We start from the raw sequence: 19423 nt of genomic DNA, 5'->3' as shown, positions 1-19423 counted from the left end.
AGTTGAGACCTATTAATCTGGTAATGAATGAAAACCACCAAACATTATACACTTCTTGTGATATATACATAATATAATAAAACCTGAATCTGATCACGTCACATGTCAATTTGATATATAGTAAATAAAGAGGACAAAGGGTCATGTTAAATGGCATTGTAGCTATGTAATCAGCAAAATCCAAACTGGATGACTTTACAAGAAGAATGAAGCAATTTCTAGGATAAAAATGAGAGAAGAAACCTACAGATGAGAGAAGATTTATGGAACATACCAACTAATTTTAATGCAAGAATCTTAATAAAATGTTTAAAAGCAATTATGAGACAGTTGGAAAAAATCTGAATGCTGGCAAACTAGATATTCAATGATATTAAGAAAGCTTTAATTTTGAGATTTCATAATGTCATTTTGGCTACATGTTAAAAAAAGTCTATATATTACAGAAAGACACGTTGAAATACTTAAGGAATAAATGATACAATATCTGAAATTTATTTTAATCACCAGTTGATAATTATTTCAAAACTGTCTAATGAGCAAAGGGTTGTTTTTATACTGCTGTCTTTATCTTTTTATATACAAAATTGTTAATTAAGAAGCTGAAAAGGAGTCAATCTTTGCCTCACGGTCTGAAGTCACTTAGTAGCTGGTTTGGTTATCAGATTGACTGCTGAAGTGTCACGTGCTTGTGGAATTACTGCAAGCACAGTTCAAGTAACTCTCATTTGACTTATTAATGGCTCCAAAGTACAGGAGTAGTGATGCTGGCAATTTTGATACGCCAAAGAGAAGCTGTAAAGTGCTTCCTTCAAGTGAAAAGGTGAAAGTCCCCCACTTAATAAGCAAAGAAAAAACATTGTATGCTGAGGTTGCTAAAATTTTCAGTAAGGATGAATTTTCTATCCGTGAAATTGTGAAGAACGAAAAAATAAATGTTGCTAATTTTGCTGTTGCACACCTCATACTGCAAAAGCTATGACAGAGGGCATGCATGGTAAGTGCTTAGTTGAGATAATTAAGACATTAAACTTGTGGGTGGAAAACATAAACAGAAATGTGTTCCAACTGATGACAACCTATCTGCAAGTTTTAGGCACCACTGGGAGTCTTGGAATGTGTCCTCTGTGGATAAGGGGGAATGACTGTATTTTAATATATTGGCCAAAATAGCACAGACACACACACAATCGCACACACACTCACAGAAACAGTTGGGAAGCCCTTATAATTCGAGGCTGAAGATCTATTTCTGAAAGTCACTCATTCAGAAGTTATATTTATAATCATGAGTAAATTAAGGGTTACCAAGGTAAGAACCTTTAGAGGAAAATCTTAAGCCCCCCAAGAAACCACTGTTGAGGGCTGATAATTTGGGAAGAAAAAGAGTAAGAGTATAGTAAGCCAAAAGTGGTTTTCTTCAAAGGAGTTTGGAGCAGAAACAAAGAAAGCATAATGTTTTTTGGCTCAGTGTAAACTATTTTAGCAAGAAGAGGAGGAGCCACTATGTTAACTAAAGAGAGAAAAAGGAAGAAATTAGATGACTCTGAAAGAAAACACTTAACTTGGCAGTTACAGCAATTCAGATTACTTTTACTGAGAAAATGAATTTGCAGCTTAGAGATCATGCCAGAGATCCACAAATAGGAAACACTGTCCTCAAGGAACTTACAGATAGAAGGAGAGGTAAAGCAAAAATAACTCCAATGCTATGGGTACAGAGTAAGCGGGTCTCTGCATGGTTCCTTTTATTATAGCACTAGGAAAGGCTTGCTGGAGGAAGAAACATCTCAGCTGAGCCTTGAGGGCTAGAAAGTCATCCAGGCAGAGACAGAGAAGAAATTACATCAAAAAAGCGCTACGTCTCTACAAATACAGTGATCCTGGCATAATTATATTTGGTTTGCTTTGACAAATGATGTTTAACCAGAAGCAAAAAAAGAAGTTTTAAAATAGGAAGACAAGGTTAAGTCACTATTAAGTCATACGTATTATATTTCATTTATTTTGAGACACACTCTTTCCAACATTTTAACATATGTAAAATCTGGGTGGATCATACTGTTAATACAGTCTCACAATAAATTTACGGTCTTAAGTACTTTTTTCTGCTGTTTTAAATTATAATTTATTTAAAAATATATGAAAACTCTGATTTCATCAAATTTGATAATCATTTGATGAAATGTGATAAGATTGACTCTTGGGCTTACATCTTGGGCTTCTTGGTACTTATTCCAAATGGGAGAGGAGACATCATGAGGGCTCATGGGATATTCTGATACGATCTGTTAAAAACAGAAGAACAAAAGAGCTCTACATAAGAGATATTTGTAGGCCCACGTTCATAGCAATATTATTCTTGATAGTTAAAAGTGAAAGCAACCCACGTGTCCATAGACAGACGAATGGATGAACAAAATATGTTATAGGCATATAGTGGAATATTACTCAGTTTTAAAAAAGGAAGGAAATGCTGTCACAATGCTACAACATGGATAAACCTTGAGGACATTACGCTAAATGAAATAGGAGTCACAAAAAGACAAATGCTTTGTGATTCTACTTATATAAGGTACCTAGAGTAGTTGCATTCATAGAGACAGAAAGTAGAACAGTCTTAACCAGGGCCTAGAGAGGAGGAGGAAATGGGAACTTGCTGTGTAATAAGAATACAGTTTCAGTCTTGCAAGACGGAAGAGTTTTGAAGATTGCTTGCACAGCAATGTGAATACACTTAACACCACTGAACTGTACACTTAAAAATGGTAAAGATGGTAAACCTTATGTTATGAGTATTTTAACAGAATTTTTAAAAAAATGTTCACATAAAAGAGATGGGAGTTTGGGGAAAGGGCATGGTGAAAATATTGAGGATAAACTATTTAAATAGATAAAATGGTAAAAAAGAATGGAAGGGTGGACAGAGAAGAAATATTAGGGGGAAAAAACGCCCACAACTCACCGGCGCCTTATATACCATAACGCAAGGCATAGCAAAAGGATCAAGGAAGGCACCATTATTGCCCAGATGATCGAGCCAATGGAGGTGGGGCTTCCTGGCAATTGAGAGACAACAGAAGGATGCCACTTCACATCCTATACACAGGTCGCTTGGCCCTGCTTAGCCCACCTACTTCCAATGTATGGTCATCTCCGACTTCTCTCTCATATTCCTGGACACGCTATGTCCATCCTTTGATCTTCTCTACCCAGTTTACAGGTCCTTAATTCCTACCTTTTTGATAACTTGGATTATCTATTTTTACTTCTGTTGGGATGGGGGTCCTGGAAATCAATCAACCTCCTTCTCTCCCTCTTTCACCTCTCAAGCTCCATCCTTCCCCAGTGCCTCCTTCTATGCTTAAGGATCACTTCCTGGCATTTCCGGCTTGGGCCCCCACTCTTTCTTACTCCAGTAGAGGATGATGTCCTGGCCCTCTAAACTGCTGTGCTTTACTCGACAAGACAGGCCAGCCGCCTCCCCAGCTGGCACATCCAGGGTTGCTCGGAGATACCATGTCCAGTTAGCATTGGGCAGGACGTCCCCTCGTTGAGTGCCTGGCTGCTCCTGCTCACCCCGCATCCACATCACCCACACGGGCTTTGGGTAGAATCCTGAGACATGGCACACCAGCAGCAGACGGCCAGGGCCAGGACTGGGGCCACTGGACAGCCAGGCCTCAGGCTTCACTAAGGCAGGAAGGGGCAGAGAAAGTGTCATGTTATAACTCGAGTTCTGAGGTGATGGACTCAGAAACCTACAAACTTGAACATCGACCCCACTGACTCCATTGGGAACCAGATAACTTGTTAATTAAGCTCCTGATATCTTCCTACTCTTGATCTTAGAGGAGGTGGTGGGAAGTGAAATAAGAGCAGGACTCACCTTTTCTTTGCAGATCTGCTTTTCCTGCATTGAGGACGCCCAATAGATATCGGGGGCAGGTTTTGTAGAGGAGAAGCCTCACGATTTCCATGATACCTTGATATTGCATGATTAGTGCGCAGACCTTCTGTGCCCTGCTGCCACCTTCTGGGGAAGGCACACATGAAGCATTCTTGACACTCAGGAAATCCCGTCCTTCAAAAGCTCCCCTTAGGAAGCTTACTATGGCACCTCCAGCATGTAGCTCACAGCCTGCTATGCCCTGGATCTCAAAGGGGTCTATGCAGAAGGAAAATAGAGAGCAAGTTAGTAAACATAAATAAGAAAGAAAGGCATGAGAAAAGAACCTAGGATTTTAGATTTTGGTGGGGATAAAGTTCTTGGGTGTCAACTGATGACGAGCTAAAACTAATTATAACATTCAGACATTTTCAGAAACAAGAGCATTGGGAAAAATGTGCATGCCACGGAAACAAAGCTATGTGATAAAGGTGGACAGTGTGTAAGACGGGGTGGAGAGGCAGAGCATGGTGCAGTCAGGAGTGTGGCATTCCAGAGTGAGCCTGAGGTTCCCAGCAACAGGAGGGTGCACGGAGGAGATTATTGAAGAGATGGATTAGGGGAGAAAGCCACACATTAGATGACTGAGGCACAGGGTAGGGGAAGTAAGGGCCCTTGAGGAGAAGCTTCACACAAGACAAACCAGCAGCTGGTTACAAAGTGGGAGCCTTACTCCGAGAGTAAGAGAGGAGTGCAGAGGTAGCAAGAATCTAAAATACGAGGTGTGAAGGTGTGAAGCTGGAGTGAGAGACTACTCTAGAAAAGCGTGTGCATGGGGTTGGGTAAAATAGAAAGCAAGGGAGAAGGATCAGAGAGAGCAGCACCTTGCAAAAAAGAGAGAAAAGAGGGTCCTTGAGAATATTCTCAGTTCAGTGGACCGGACTCACATTTCATCTGGAAATCACCGGCAAAGTCTTGTACTTCCCGAGCGAATCCAAAGAGGTAGACTCGGAATATCTCCTCTATCTCAGCCATCTCCGTATCACTAAAGTTACCTTTAGACCAAGGCTTCAGGAATATGGCAGTGCCTGAGTCACTATCCCAGCCATGAATCTGCAAATCATCCAACCAGCCTGAGCCTTGAGTTTGTGCCCAGGTACTGTTGGTAAAGGACGAGGTCTGGATGACATGAAAGGAGGTCGGCCCCTGGAACGCTGCGAAGAGTGGAAAAGCAGATGGTGAAGATACATGGAGAAGCAGGAGACAATCAGGAAGAATGGAAATGAAAACGATTCAAAAAACGAGAACCTAGAATCTGAAGAACACATAAAGCCTGGCACATTTGACTGCCTTAGGGCTTCAGGCTGCAGTCTCAACCACGAGAATGGTTGAAGAGAGCTGGGGACAGAAAGACCCAGACCCTGAGTGTCCAGTTGCATGCAGGAAAGTGCTGTATGCTTTAAAAAAAAAAAATCCAGACCCCTGCACCAGTGCTGGGACCTGCCAGAGTGATCTTACCATGTTCACTGTCACCACCGGGAAGGAGAACAGCTAACAGTTGAAATGGCAGCAGCAGCATTTCACTGGGAGATGCAACTTCTTACTGGCAGAGCTGGTATTTGATCTCTAATTTCAGCAAACCTTTTCCCCCGTGCCCTGTAGTGACTTCTTCTCTCTTCCAACTGACGAATCTCTTCCTCATCCAAACTGCTTTTCAGAGAAAAATGTGCCTCCCACAGCTCTGAGCCTCTTACCCCACCTTTTATTTCCCTCAAGCCCTGACTTTTAGACTCTCTCTGGCCTCCCTGATTTCCAGCCTCTCTCCCTGTCCTCAGCTTCCTTCAAAGCTCTTTGGAAAAGCCCCCAGATGACTCTGAATTTTCATTTCACCTTCCCAGTTCAGTGGACTGGACTCACATTTCATCTGGAAATCACCAGTAAAGTCTTGTACTTCTCGAGCAAATCCAAAGGAGTAGACTCGGAATACCTCCTCTATCTCAGCAACCTCCTTGTCACTGAAGTTACCTTTAGACCAAGGCTTCAGGAATATTGCAGCACTGTTCAATAGCAAAGACTTGGAACCAACCCAAATATTCATCAATGATAGGCTGGATAAAGAAAATGTGGCACATACACACCACGGAATACCATGCATCCATAAAAAAGGATGACTTCATGTCCTTTGCAGGGACATGGATGAAGCTGGAAACCACCATTCTCAGCAACTGACACAAGAACAGAAAATCAAACACTGCATGTTCTCACTCATAAGTGGGTGTTGAGCAATGAGAACACATGGACACAGGGAGGAGAACATCACACACTGGGGCCTGTTGGTGGGTGGGGGAGCTAGGGAAGAGATAGCAGGGAGTGGGGGGATTGTGGAGGGATAGCATTAGGAGAAATATCTAATGCAGATGACAGGGCAATGGATGCAGCAAACCACCACCATGGCACGTGTATACCTAGGTAACAAACCTGCACAGTCTGCACATGTACCCCAGAACTTAAAGTATAATAAATAAATAAATAAGGACAAAAAAATTATCTGATAGAAGTAAAAAAGGCAAGAAGGTTTTCAATAATTTTTTTATTGATAAGAAATATAATAAAAGGTATAATAATTGAAACAAAACTAATGAAATTCATATTTAGAGCTATCATTAGAAAATCTGGAAGGATCTATAGATAAAACATTAAACTTAATAAATTAAGTTAATTTAACATGAATACTGGTTGCAAGGTCAATTTTTTTTTATGTTTAACATACTGTAGGAATCTCCTTATTCGTGATTTTGTTTTCCACAGTTTTAATTACCCATGGTCAATGGCAGTCTGAAAATATTAAATGGGCAATTTCAGAAATAAACTATCCATAAGTTTTTAATTGTGCAACACTCTAAGTAGTATGAGGAAATTTCATGCCAGCCTACTTCATCCTGGCAAGGATGCAGATCACCCCTTAATCCAACATATCTACACTGTAAATGCTTCCCAACCATGAGTCACTTAATAGCTGGCTCAGTTATCCAACTGTCCTGGTCTTGCAGTGCCTGTGTTAAAGTAACCTTTATTTTAGTTAATTACAGCCCCAAAGCACAGAAGTATTGATGACTGTAATTCAAATATGCCAAAGAGAAGCCATAAAGTGCTTCTTTTAAATGAAAAGGTGAAAGTTCTTGACTTAAAAATAAAAAAAAAAAATATGCTGAGGTTGCTATGATCTACATTAAAAAGGAATCTTCTTTCCATAAAATTGTGATGAGGAAAAAGGGAATTTGCACTAATTTTATGGTCACAGCCCAAATTGCAAAAGTTTTTACCAGAGTGTGTGATAAGTCCTTAGTTAAGATTTCAAAAAGCCATCAAATTTGTGAGTGGAGGACATGAACAGAAAGGGATTCCAATTGACAGCACCCAGGTTCAGCAATCTGGGCATCCACTAGGGGTCTTGGAATGAATCCTCCACAATTCAGAGGGGACTGCTTAGCTGCTACTTTGTATTCTTTGACCTACATCTCCTCATGTCTGCCCACCACCACCTGCTTCCTGCCCCTGGTAATCACTGTTTTATTTTCTGTTTCTGTGTACTCAACTCTTTGAAGATTTCACATATAAGTGAGATTATGCAATCAATATCTGAGAAAGCCTATGTCTTGAGGAGCTTATCAGAAGTGTATATGGTCTTTAGGCCCATAGGAGTACATGAGTCAGAAGCATCGATTAAAACTTCGATTTAGAAGTGTGCACGTGTTGATTTTTTAATTTGGAACAAATATTGGGACTACAGATAATCTTTCCCTAGAAGACAGGTTTCCTAGGCCAAGGAACAAGGGTACCAATGCACAGTAGAAATAGAAACCACGCCACGGAACTGAACGAACATAGTCGCAGCGTAGTGTGGAAATATGTGACACTGCCATGTGGACACTGTGGACCGTGCCATGTCCATTTCTGTACTTTCAAAACAGAAAGGAAATGTGAAATACTGGATATGATATGTGGGAAAGAATATAACTTGGAAACCTTGTTAATTTCGAGACCTTTCAAATGATCTCACTTGCTGCACTTTTCAGGGAAAAGATAGTGCGTAAGTTAACTTTTTCTCTCAAATATGGCATTTGAAGAATTCCAAAATTTTGATTTTGTCTGGCAATCTTCTTAACTAAGTTTAAATTTACAGTCATCTTCTTGCAAAAGTTGCCAGAATCACAATGGAGTCACTAAACTTAAACAAACAACAATTAAACAAAACAAAACAAAACAAAACTGGTAGAGCTAGGGAAGACTATACTGAGAGGGTTCTCACGCTTGTATACCTAATTAGAACAACTACCACAAAAGACTCCACAAAAACCACAACCTTGAAAAGGCCATGACAACCTTACACACACACACACACACACACACACACACATACACACAAAATGATTCAAAGACATCTTCTCTGCCAGCAACTGTCTGTTTAACCTCTGACTGGTGTGAGCCTTGTTACTGATATTTGTAGGCAAGGATAATTATTTCAAAACAAATATGTAATCCTCTTCATTTTTTTTTCTTTAAAAATGTTGCCTTCCTTTTTCAAAGTCAGCGCCTCGCCCTGCCTCAGTTCTCCCTCCCTGGATTTCACCCACTGTCCAACCAGTCCCATTGAAATGAACCTGGTACCCTGGTTGGAAATGCAGAGATCACTCCTCTTCTGTGTCTCTCTTGCTGGGACCTGTGCTCCGGAGCTGTTCCTATTTGGCCATTTTGGCGGAGGTCTATTGTACAGTATTTTAATTGCTAACCGAGAGGATCTTAGATGTTCTCACTATAAAAAAATTATTAACATATCCATATGTTAATAATTTGATTGTGGTGATTGCTTCACAGTATACACATATATCACAACATCATGTTATGGACCTTAAGTATACTCTATTTTTAAAAAATTAAGGCAGACTATAAATATATAATTTATCATCTTTACCATTTTTAAATGTACAGCTCAGTGACAATAAATACATTTATTTTTATACTCAATTTGTATTTGCTGGTTCTACCTTAATAAAGCTAAAAAATTTAAATAAAAAAGAAATTTAAGTATACACAAACAAGAAAATAAGTATGTAGAAATTCCAGTCTTTCATAAAAATAAGCCAAAAGAATAAAACTCTTATTTAAATTCTTTGAAAACAAAATTAGCAGATGGAACATTTTCTTACATTTGTACAAATGTACTCAAAAATTTTATTTTAACTCAATTTTAGTGATTTATCTCCCATAAATTTCTTACATAGAAAGATTAATTTGTCCAAGGTCACATCTTGTAATATGTTTTGAGAGAATTTTCTAGTTTTGGAAAAAGGGGATCTGTGAATGTTACCATGGGGCACCCCTGGGAAAACATAGGAGGGGGAATTTCTTTTTAAAAGAGACCTGGCCACAAACAGTAAGTATTTTTAGAAAAAATGTGGTTAGGCGCTGATGGAATTTTGTAAAGCAGAAAGGAAATCATTGTGCCAGATAATGTTCCAAAAATTATAATGAATATATATATTTTTCTTCAGAATTTATCTTCTAGATAATTTTGATTTAGAAGGAATACCATTAAATATTTTGTTAAGGATTATTGGGTTGCTATTACACACCATGTATTTCTACTTTGCCCAGTATTTTGCAGTTATCTGTGAATTTCGTAATCTCAAAATTAAAAACTAGGGTGTGGTTATCTTTACTTACATCATAGTGCAATTTTTTTGTGGAATAACAAAATTTCTTTGCTCTCTAATCATGCTTTGCTTTATTTTATTTTGCAAATAAAAATTCTTTTTTTTTTTTTTGTTTTGAAACAGAGTCTCACTCTCTTGTCCAGGCTGGAGTGCGGTGGCACAATTTCAGCTCACTGCAACTTCCACCACCCAGGCTCAAGCAATTCTCCTGCCTCAGCCTCTCGACTAGCTGAAATTACAGGCACACACCACAGCACCTGGCTAATTTTGGGGTTTTTAGTAGAGACAGGGTTTTGGCATGTTGGCCAGGCTGGTGTCAGATCTGCCTGCCTCAGCTTCCCAAAGTGTTGGGATTACAGGCGTGAGCCACCGCACCTGGCCTGATTTTAAAATTCTAATGAATACAGTTACTTGTAGCATTGATATTTGGCAAAGGTCATTCCAATCTTTTTACTATGTATTATGTTTTTTGTAGGTTAGTACGTATTCTCTTAAATATTTATCTTTGTTTACTCTTCACAAGTTTATTATGAAACCAATTTTGGATTTACATAGCAATTTATAAATAAATTTACATAGCAACTTACAGCTTTGAATATATTTGTAGAAAAGAAATACTATTGAAAATTGTAATTATTAACTTCCTGGGGTTAAATGACACATGACTTATATTGAGCCTTCTGTCAGCCAAACTATAAGCAACTTTTGTTTATTTTTTTCAAACAAACCGTACCTAAATAAAATCTACTCAATGCTCTTATTTAAAAAAAAAAAAAAAAAAAAGAAAATAATATTCAACTCAGGAAACAAGGAAACTTTTTAATCTTTCTTTAACCTTAGAATTTAGAAGTGATACTAAGATGAAACTGGGTTTGGACCTTTTTCAATAATTCTGACCACTGTTCTGTAAATTCAATCTATAAATAAAGTAGAGATTTGGGGTTGAATTTTTTTTTTTTTTTCCCAAAGACTTCTGTCTCTGATATCTTAGTGTCTGGCAATTGCTTTTGGTAGTAGGTGGGCTCTGAATAAATGTCGGTTGAATAAATGCATAAAAACCAAGCAAAAGAGTGTTATTTCAACGGCCTACAGGGTGTCACAACAAATACTAATGAAAAAGAAACAAAAATAAAGACTCAATACAGTAATTAATTCTCCAGTGAACACTCCAGTCCTCTAGAGCTACTTCCCTGTGTCCACCAAAGGTGCTCTCTAACCAGATGCAAGCAGGGCACACCAGTGTGCTCAGGCCATGAACGGTGATGGGAAGCCTCATACCTGCCCTCCCTCTTTCTTCAGACCCAGGGTGAAGCTGGCCCACTGACTTCCAACATGCTCTCTTCATTTGGGTAGGGATGGGGATCGAAGGCCTCTTTGTATTTCCTCCAGACTCGCCCATAAAACATGGTTGAAATCTACCTGCCCTCTAGCTCTCCACTTCCAGGTCAAGCTCAGTCATGAACCACTTTAACTATGACAGTTGGCTTGACTGGGGAAACTGAACAAGAGGGAGCTTTCTTTAGATTATCTGATAATCTGCATTGCCATTGCTTCTCCTTTTTCGGCAGCATGGAGAGTTGGATTATGGAGAGTTGCCTGTGGACTATGCAGCTACATCCAGGATGCCGAGTGCCTTCTGATCATGATCAAGAGAAGGGCGAAGCGACACAGGCGGAGGAGAGGATCACAGAGAGCTAGAAATGGGAAACTGGTGGATGGACCACTAGGCACCACGGAGTGACTACCATCACTTCTCACAGATTAGATGATCGCCAGCCCAAGTATGGATTTGATTTCTCCAAGGCCAAAAGCTACTAAATTTTCTAGCCAGACCACAGACTTGGTTTTAAGCCAGGATCTGTTTTCCAGCGGTTAGTGCAATCAGGTAGGCTGGGAGGATGCAGAGAAGGGCAGTGAGAAAATTTGGAGCCAGAGAGTGGGAGAAACAGAGGAAATGAAAAACCCCGTGGGAGGCTGTGGCAAAGGGAGGCAGTGGGGTTTCCCTGACAGTGAAGTCAGCAGAGAGATTTGTCTGTCTGTGCAGCAAGGGAAGTCAGATGACAGTGCGAGTGCATGTGGAGAGGGGTACTGATATCTGAGTTCTGAAGGCAGGTGTCCTGCCAAGTCATCATTCCTTTAACAGAGCTTCAATGCTGCTGCTACTCCTCCTCTTCGAAGGACTCTGCTGTCCTGGGGAAAATACAGCAGGTAAGAAGAGTACAGGTGGAAAGTTACCTATGGTAGGCACCGGAGGGCTGAGAGGAAGCTCTGGGGAGGATCTGGGGAAAGGGAGCAGGACTCCTCCAGGATGTTCTTGGAGTATGCCTTTCAGGCTAGTTCCCAGCAGAGAATTCTCGCCCACAGTTTCGGTTTTTGTCTCTGATTTTGGAGAAAGGTAGCTGGCCCCAGAGGAAAAGCGTATTGGAGTACGTGCAACCTGCATAACTCTCTCTCTTCTCTGGGTTCCTTTTCTTCCTTTGGCATCACTTCTCCCCTCCCTTTACGTTATCTCCACTCATCATCTCTCTCTCTCTCAGCTCCCCAGGCTCTACAATCCCATCGTCTAGCAGCAGAGGAACCCCTGGCCTTCCGCATGCTCCAAACTTCCTCCTTTGCCAACTGCAGCTGGGCACACAGTGAGGGCTCAGGATGGCTGGGCGACCTGCAGACTCATGGCTGGGACACTGTCTTGGGCACCATCCGCTTTCTGAAGCCCTGGTCCCACGGAAGCTTCAGCCAGCAGGAGCTGAAAAACTTACAGTCACTGCTCCAGTTATACTTCCACGGTTTTATCCGGGTAGTGCAAGCTTATGCTGGTCATTTTCAGTTTGAATGTAAGTTTGTCACTCTAAGCTGATAATTTGCTTGGGAACATCAACTATTTTCCAAAGCAGAAGATAGTCGATTGACTCTGGCCATCATTCAACCTTATTAACCTTATTCGTCACTCTCTGGCTCCCACTCCCTCCTCTGCTTCACCCTTCACCACAACCCACACTCCACCACCTACACAAAAGGGCCTGCATGTACATATCTCAACATACCCGCGAATACTGGCTCTTTGGAATGATTGTCTCCTCTGGATTTTCTGCCCTTCATTCCTGCCCTCAGACTCAGCCTTTCTCAACCCAGTTTCTGCCTTTCTCCTCGGCCTGAATGTTCACATGGACTGGCCTAACCAACTTTCACGTGAATTCTTTATGACCAATCTCCTATCTTCCTGATAGCCTTCCCATCTATCACTTTCCTGTTAATTATTTCAAAGTATCTTCATTATCTTCGAATTTTCTTCCCACAAGTTTTCTTCCCCTTTCCCATTAAGCTCTAGTCTCCATATGATTTCCCAGCAAAATTTTCTTCCCTTGAATCTCTTTACTCTTTAAATTGTTTGTTTTCCTTCCTTGTGATTCTTTCCATATTGATCTCTCATCTGTCCATTCTCAGACCCCTTCGAGATCCAGGTATCAGCTGGCTGTAGAATGAATGCCCCACAAATCTTCTTAAATGTGGCATATCAAGGATTAGATTTCCTGAGTCTCCAAGGAATTTCCTGGGAGCCATCTCCAGGAGCAGGGATCCAGGCCCAGAACGTCTGTAAAGAGCTCAATCGCTACCTAGATTTTAAAGAAATACTGCAAAGCCTTCTGGGTCACACCTGTCCTCGATTTCTGGCGGGGCTCATGGAAGCAGGGGAGTCAGAACTGAAACGAAAAGGTGAGTCTAACTCTCTCTCCCCTCTTGTTCCTAGTACTATAACTCTCGTATTTGAATTTGCCACTCGTCATCATTTTGAAAGACATAGTGACAGGCTGGGAGGTGAGATGTGTGGGTTTAGGACTGTTTCTTAGACCAGAGAAAGAAGTGATTATTAAGTCATTCTTAGTATTATTATTAAGGCACCTGAGTCCCTGAGCTCTGGCCCGGGGTACCCTTCAAAATTCCATTTTTCCTGTCTTCTTCTGCCTAGTGAAGCCAGAGGCCTGGCTGTCCCATGGCCCCAGTGCCAGGCCTGGTCATCTGCTGCTGGTGTGCCATGTCTCAGGATTCTACCCAAAGTCCGTGTGGGTGATGTGGATGCGGGGTGAGCAGGAGCAGCGGGGCACTCAGCGAGGGGACGTCCTGCCTAACGCTGACGAGACATGGTATCTCCGAGCAACCCTGGATGTGGCGACTGGGGAGGCCGCTGGCCTATCCTGTCGGGTGAAGCACAGCAGTCTAGAGGGCCATGATCTAATCATCCACTGGGGTGAGAAAAAGCTGAGGCTCTGCTGGGAAATAATGAAAGAGAGTCCTGGGGCTTTTGAGTGAGGGGCTGAGGAAATGGGTAGGAATGCTAGGCACAAGAAGGGTGAAACTGGGACAATCAAAATAAACAAGGATACAGTATGACAGTAGTTACATGTCAAGAAAATAGAGGTTGGGAATTAAAGATACTAACAAAAAAAAGGGGGAGGAACTAGTGGTTTGATGGGAGAGGGTTGGGAGAGGATCACAGACAAAGGATCAGGAGGAATTGAAATGAGGACTCTGGAAAACACAGATGAAAACTCCAGGAAGGTCCCACCCTTGTGAAACGAGAAATCTCCACGTGGTGGAATAGGGTATTTGGGGGCTGATGTTCTCATTCTATTCCTAACTAGGTGGATATTCCATCCTTCTCATCCTGATCTATTTGACTGTGATAGTTACCCTGGTCATATTGGTGGTACTTGACTCATGGTTTAAAAAACAGAGGTGAGCCTTTTCTCGTTGTTTCTTCAGCCTCTAATCAACTCATTCGTTTTTCCTCCATCTTTTTTTTCTTTCTGCCTTTCCCCTTTATTTCCCTTCTTTGAGATTAATATCCTCCTCTTTTTCCACAGTTCAAATAAGAACATTCCCCATACACCCAGCCCTGTCTTTCCCATGGGAGCCAACACTCAGGACATCAAGAATTCAAGACATCAGTTAGGCTTGGCACAAGTATTGTGGATCAAAAACAGACTCTTGGAGAAGTGGAAGACTCGCATAGATCAACTCTGGTGATGTTTGTTTTACCTTATACATAAAATTGTTGTGTCTTCTTACACATAGTCCATGTCCCATAAGGGAAGCACGCTTTTAAACAGCTTGTACTAGCAAAGATATTGATCCCTTTAAAAATATTTTTTTCCCTGTCTTCCACTGATATGTTTTTTTTCTTGCTTTGGCTACATATCCATCATTGTTGATTTTTCAAAGTATAATCTAGATGCTTCTTTTTTATGGACTCCCAGGATCATCCAATTGAGAGCTCTTCCATACTCCCCAAATTGAACTGATTTTCACAGGCACACTCATCTCTTCCTACTCTGAATAATAGTTATTTGGGTTTGTTTGTTTGTTTTTTTTTTAATCTCAGTTGCTTTCTAGTAGGATTTAGGCATTTGTGTCTGTATTCATGACCAAAAACCTTATCTGAATTCAGGGCCAGCTTCATAAGCATGTGACCTGTGCAGACACATGGAATTGTATGCTCTGAAGGAAACTATGTTAGATTTAATGCTCTGCTGTTGTCATCATGGAGTCTTTAATCATTTTCAAACAAGAGATACTGAATTTTCATTTTTCACTGACCCCACAAATTACATCGCTGATTCTGTCTGAATGTAATATTTCTCAATAAATGCTGACTGAAATAAATTTGTTGTCAGATCAAGTGATGTTGTCTTACTCCACTCCTTCTCTGAGATCTCGGCATCATTTGATGGTGCTCTTATTAAAACTCTTCCTCTCATGTGGAGAAATAGGAACACTTTTACACTGTTGGTGGGAGTGTAAATTAGTTCAACCATTGTGGAAGACAGTGTGGCGATTCCTCAAGGACCTAGAAATAGAAATTCCATTTGACTCAGCAATCCCATTACTGGGTATATATCCAAAGGATTATAAATCGTTCTGTTATAAGGACACATGCACACAAATGTTTATTGTGGCACTGTTTACAACAGCAAAGACTTGGAACCAACCCAAATGCTCATCGATGATAGACTGGACAGGGAAAACGTGGCACATATACACCATGGAATACTATGCAGCCATAAAAAATGATGAGTCTGTGTCCTTTTTAGGGACATGGATGAATCTGGAAAACATCATTCTCGGTAAACTGACACAAGAACAGAAAATCAAACACTGCATGTTCTCACTCATAGGTGGGTGTTGAACAATGAGAGCATGTGGACACAGGCATATATATATATATATATATATATATATATATATATATATATACACACACACACACACACACACATAACCTTCCTCTATCCCTTTGCCTCTCACCAGAGGTGAAGGAGCAGATGAGTGCCTCAGATTCCACAGTGATTGGGATGTTAATGAATCTTCAGGGATATTTTAAAAAATAATAACACAAGGGTTATCTCCTGCCAAAGTGAGGACAGGTTTGAACTGGCATTCTTACTTCTCTGGCTGTGTATATATGTGTATCTTTGTGGATGTGCATATTCATGGGAGAAATTCATATTTTGAGCAATTAGAAAGAGCACGTAGGGTTTGAGGCAGAGCTAAGGCGATGAAGCAAACTAGTGATTGGATGCCAGTTAAGCTACATGTTTGCTTTTATTTATTAGCTTGGCTTATTATTATTTACAGTTTGTTTTCATATGGATTCTTACATGTATCTACTTACTTTAATTGAGATACATTTGATTGAGCCTACCGGAAAGCAGGAAGCTGGCGGAGGTGCAGTGTTTGTATGCATGGCCAGTCAACCCCTCCCTTGGATGGAATAATTGAGGAGGTTGTGCAGATTTCTTAGTGGAAGTTATAAACTTCATGCTGGGCATTTTCAGGTAATCAGCAAGGGTCCCGTGATGACACATCCAGGCTGCACTCTTAACTCATAAACAAGGTATTGAGGCCAGCCTTTTCACTGTTGAGAATCTGTCACCTTCCCTACGGCATATCCAGTCAGTCTATCTAGAGTCTGGTCCCTGGAGTGTAGAAAGGAAGGTGGAATTTTAAAGGGGTATTTGGAGCAACAAATGATGAAAAGCCAGGGTTCCATTATGTGGTATAACTCTACAGCAGAGGACCTCTAGTAAAATGAAGAGGTTCAAGTAGGAACCTTTCTGTTTTTGGCACAAGGTATGTAGTGAAAATATATTTCTGATGATAACCGCTTAAATAGAGTTCCCCCCATGACTCTAGTGTTTGAGTTTCAGTAATTTTTGAACTCCTGATCTGGCTCAGGATAGTTTCTCTGGTCCCCTGTCCAATATTTTCTCCACTGCATATTATGCTTCTGTGACACTATTTTTTTCTGTCTCTTAATTATGTCAGATTTCTCAGTTCAAGTGTCACACCCTGATTAGCCTAGGCAGAACACTCCATTTTAGTCACATACTAGTCCAATTTATTTCAAATACTTAATTTAGTTAAAATTACCTTTTTATGTATTCATGGACTTTTTCATCTGAAACGTAAGCACTGTAACATCCTGGATTTTATCCGTCTTGATCATGTCTGTATCTCTGTGCCTAGATTATAGCCTGACATATAGTGGGTGATTTTAAAAAGTTTTGTTGAGTGAAAAAATGGGATTAAACTTGCCTGTCGGAAAAGAGTTTACTAGTATCTATCTGATAGGCCATAGATTTGTGGGTACTGATAGGTGTCCAAAGTGCTGGTGTCACTAAAAAAGTAGGTGAATCATGAATATTGTGCAAAGACAGTAAAATGGTCACTCTTTGAAGGAAAGAGCCCAATTCTATCTTTCCTTCAAGTCATTACCTTTACAAGTCTGCCAACATCCTAAGATACAGATAAAGCTTAGTAAGAAGGGACTCTTACTTTGACTCATTTCATACCCAGGAAGAAGGGAGGAGACCCCAGAGCATTTTTTCAGAATTCTCTGTGCTATGAGTAGCAACTGCAGTTAACCACAAATACCACTTTGCTTTTTCCTTCTGTTGTACTTTGGTGATTCCCATGGAATCTCTTAGGGACAGATGACTGTTGTCTACAGTGATTTTAAAGAAGCTCTGGGTTCTTGAACAAAATACCTTATGCATTCAAAGTCAGTTTTTCACAAGGCTCTTTAGTTGAGAAGTGACATATATTTGGGTGAGGCACAAGCTATACCTTTTGGAGACAATAGATCTCGGCTGCCTGCACAAAACACCCCTCTTCCCCATAAAAAGGTTAAAAAAGAGCCTGAGGACAAAGAATCATATTTAAGAAATGTCAGCTCAACAGGACTTGAAGAAGTTTAAATATCAGTCCATAATAGTGTCAGGAAAGCTCTGGGTCATCCCTGTAGTGTGGTGAACCTTTGGGCTTGGTAATTTTATTATAAATCCTGGATGATGAAGTACGTAAGAGCAAAATAGGTTGCTAAATTGCCTTCAAGACAGAGGTGTTACCTAGTACTATTAACCACTTCATTCTGGCTGAAACTCTGGGACATGGGACTTATTCTAGAAGACCGGGGTGGTTTTTTTTTTCAGTAGTTAGGGATAAAAATTTCCATTCTTGGCCGGGTGCGGTGGCTCAGGCCTGTAATCCCAGCACTTTGGGAGGCCGAGGCGGGTAGATCACATGGTCAAGAGATCGAGATCATCCTGGTCCACATGGTGAAACCCTGTCTCTACTAAAAATACAAAAAATTAGCCGGGCATGGTGGCGCGTGCCTGTAATCCCAGCTACTCAGGAGGCCGAGGCAGGAGAATTGCCTGAACCCGGGAGGCGGAGGTTGCGGTGAGCTGAGATCGCGCCATTGCACTCCAGCCTGGGTAACAAGAGCAAAACTCCGTCTCAAAAAAAAAAAAAAAAAAAATTTCCATTCCTATCAGGTATAAAACCAAGTAGGTAATCTGCTTTGCTGACAGTACACATCTGGAGCTTTCTGCATTCTGTTGTAAACACAAATACAGTAGGAATGAGAGTAGGTAGTTTTGGAAAAAGTGATGGAGTGGGTATTCTTGGTGGTTGCTAAATTTCTCCAGAAATAGCATTAACTGGGGGAGGATGCAGTGGGACTGGTGGAATCAGAATATGCTGCGGCCAAAGCTCCAAAGAGTGCAGTAGCCACATGCCCTGGATGAACCATGACCTAACACTCTGCTATCTTCTATCTAATGAATGAGGTAAGCTGAGGCTATGGAAGACTTGATAAGCGGAGCAACCCACCCTGAAACAGGGCTCCAGGCCTCCAAGTGGATCACCTGCAAATGAACAAAGATGTTTACGCAGTACCCGCTCTGGAGCTTGTGTTCAGAGGAGATGTAATTAAGGGCACATGACTCCTTCTTCAGGTTAGCCATAGAAAGTACCTATAGATTTTTGAAACTTAGACTTTACTCTTAAGGAATTAGAACTAGTTCATAATCCTTCCTCATTAACCATCTTCTCATTCTCATTTTCTTATGTAAATGCTTCCATTATCTTACTAGTTTTTCAAGATCCAAACTTTCTTGTTTGCTTTATTATTCTTCCTGAAAAGCAAGTTACCAGAGCTTTCCTTATAAGTTCTTTTATGTTCCATTCCCTCTTCCTTGATCCAGATCCAAGTGTGGATGCCACTGCCAAAAATGTAATGAAAATTACCAAACCCATTATCAACAACGTGATGATGATTACATATTGAGCATGAGCTCTTATTACTGTGAATAAGAGAAGTATTTGTTTTATGGTTAAAACCAAATGAATAATAAAAATCATTTGAATGGGGCCTGCTGCAGGCCAGGCATTCTTCTCCATACTGTATACATATTAACTTATATAATCTTCTTATCAATCCTGAGCATATAATATTATTCCCATTTTATATATGAAGAGA

At 40.7% G+C, this 19423-nt stretch overlaps 2 protein-coding genes across 3 annotated transcripts; one reads left to right on the top strand and one right to left on the bottom strand.

The window, feature by feature from the left end:
- Positions 1-1982: 1982 nt before the first annotated feature.
- On the bottom strand, positions 1983-5574 carry CD1B (CD1b molecule). The gene is made up of 6 exons (XM_003937886.4): positions 5408-5574; positions 4837-5103; positions 3890-4168; positions 3415-3693; positions 2966-3059; positions 1983-2288 (listed from the first exon to the last, which is right to left on the bottom strand). Exons 1-6 carry the CDS (start codon positions 5466-5468, stop codon positions 2267-2269), a joined length of 1002 nt encoding a protein of 333 aa, XP_003937935.3. The 5' UTR covers positions 5469-5574; the 3' UTR covers positions 1983-2266.
- A 6084-nt stretch (positions 5575-11658) lies between these two features.
- On the top strand, positions 11659-15280 carry CD1E (CD1e molecule). Of its 2 annotated transcripts, XM_003937882.4 has the most exons (6): positions 11659-11811; positions 12141-12437; positions 13048-13317; positions 13571-13849; positions 14244-14337; positions 14466-15280. In XM_003937882.4, exons 1-6 carry the CDS (start codon positions 11754-11756, stop codon positions 14626-14628), a joined length of 1161 nt encoding a protein of 386 aa, XP_003937931.3. In that variant the 5' UTR covers positions 11659-11753; the 3' UTR covers positions 14629-15280. The 2 variants fall into 2 exon arrangements, with proteins under 2 accessions (XP_003937931.3, XP_003937933.1); XM_003937884.4 differs by lacking the exon at positions 14466-15280 and having other exon boundaries at positions 13571-13745; positions 14244-14316.
- The last annotated feature ends 4143 nt before the right edge of the window (positions 15281-19423 follow it).

Source organism: Saimiri boliviensis, chromosome 19, assembly GCF_048565385.1.
Source record: "Saimiri boliviensis isolate mSaiBol1 chromosome 19, mSaiBol1.pri, whole genome shotgun sequence".
NCBI classification, from domain to species: domain Eukaryota; kingdom Metazoa; phylum Chordata; class Mammalia; order Primates; family Cebidae; genus Saimiri; species Saimiri boliviensis.
This window is presented reverse-complemented; position numbering and strand designations above follow the sequence as displayed.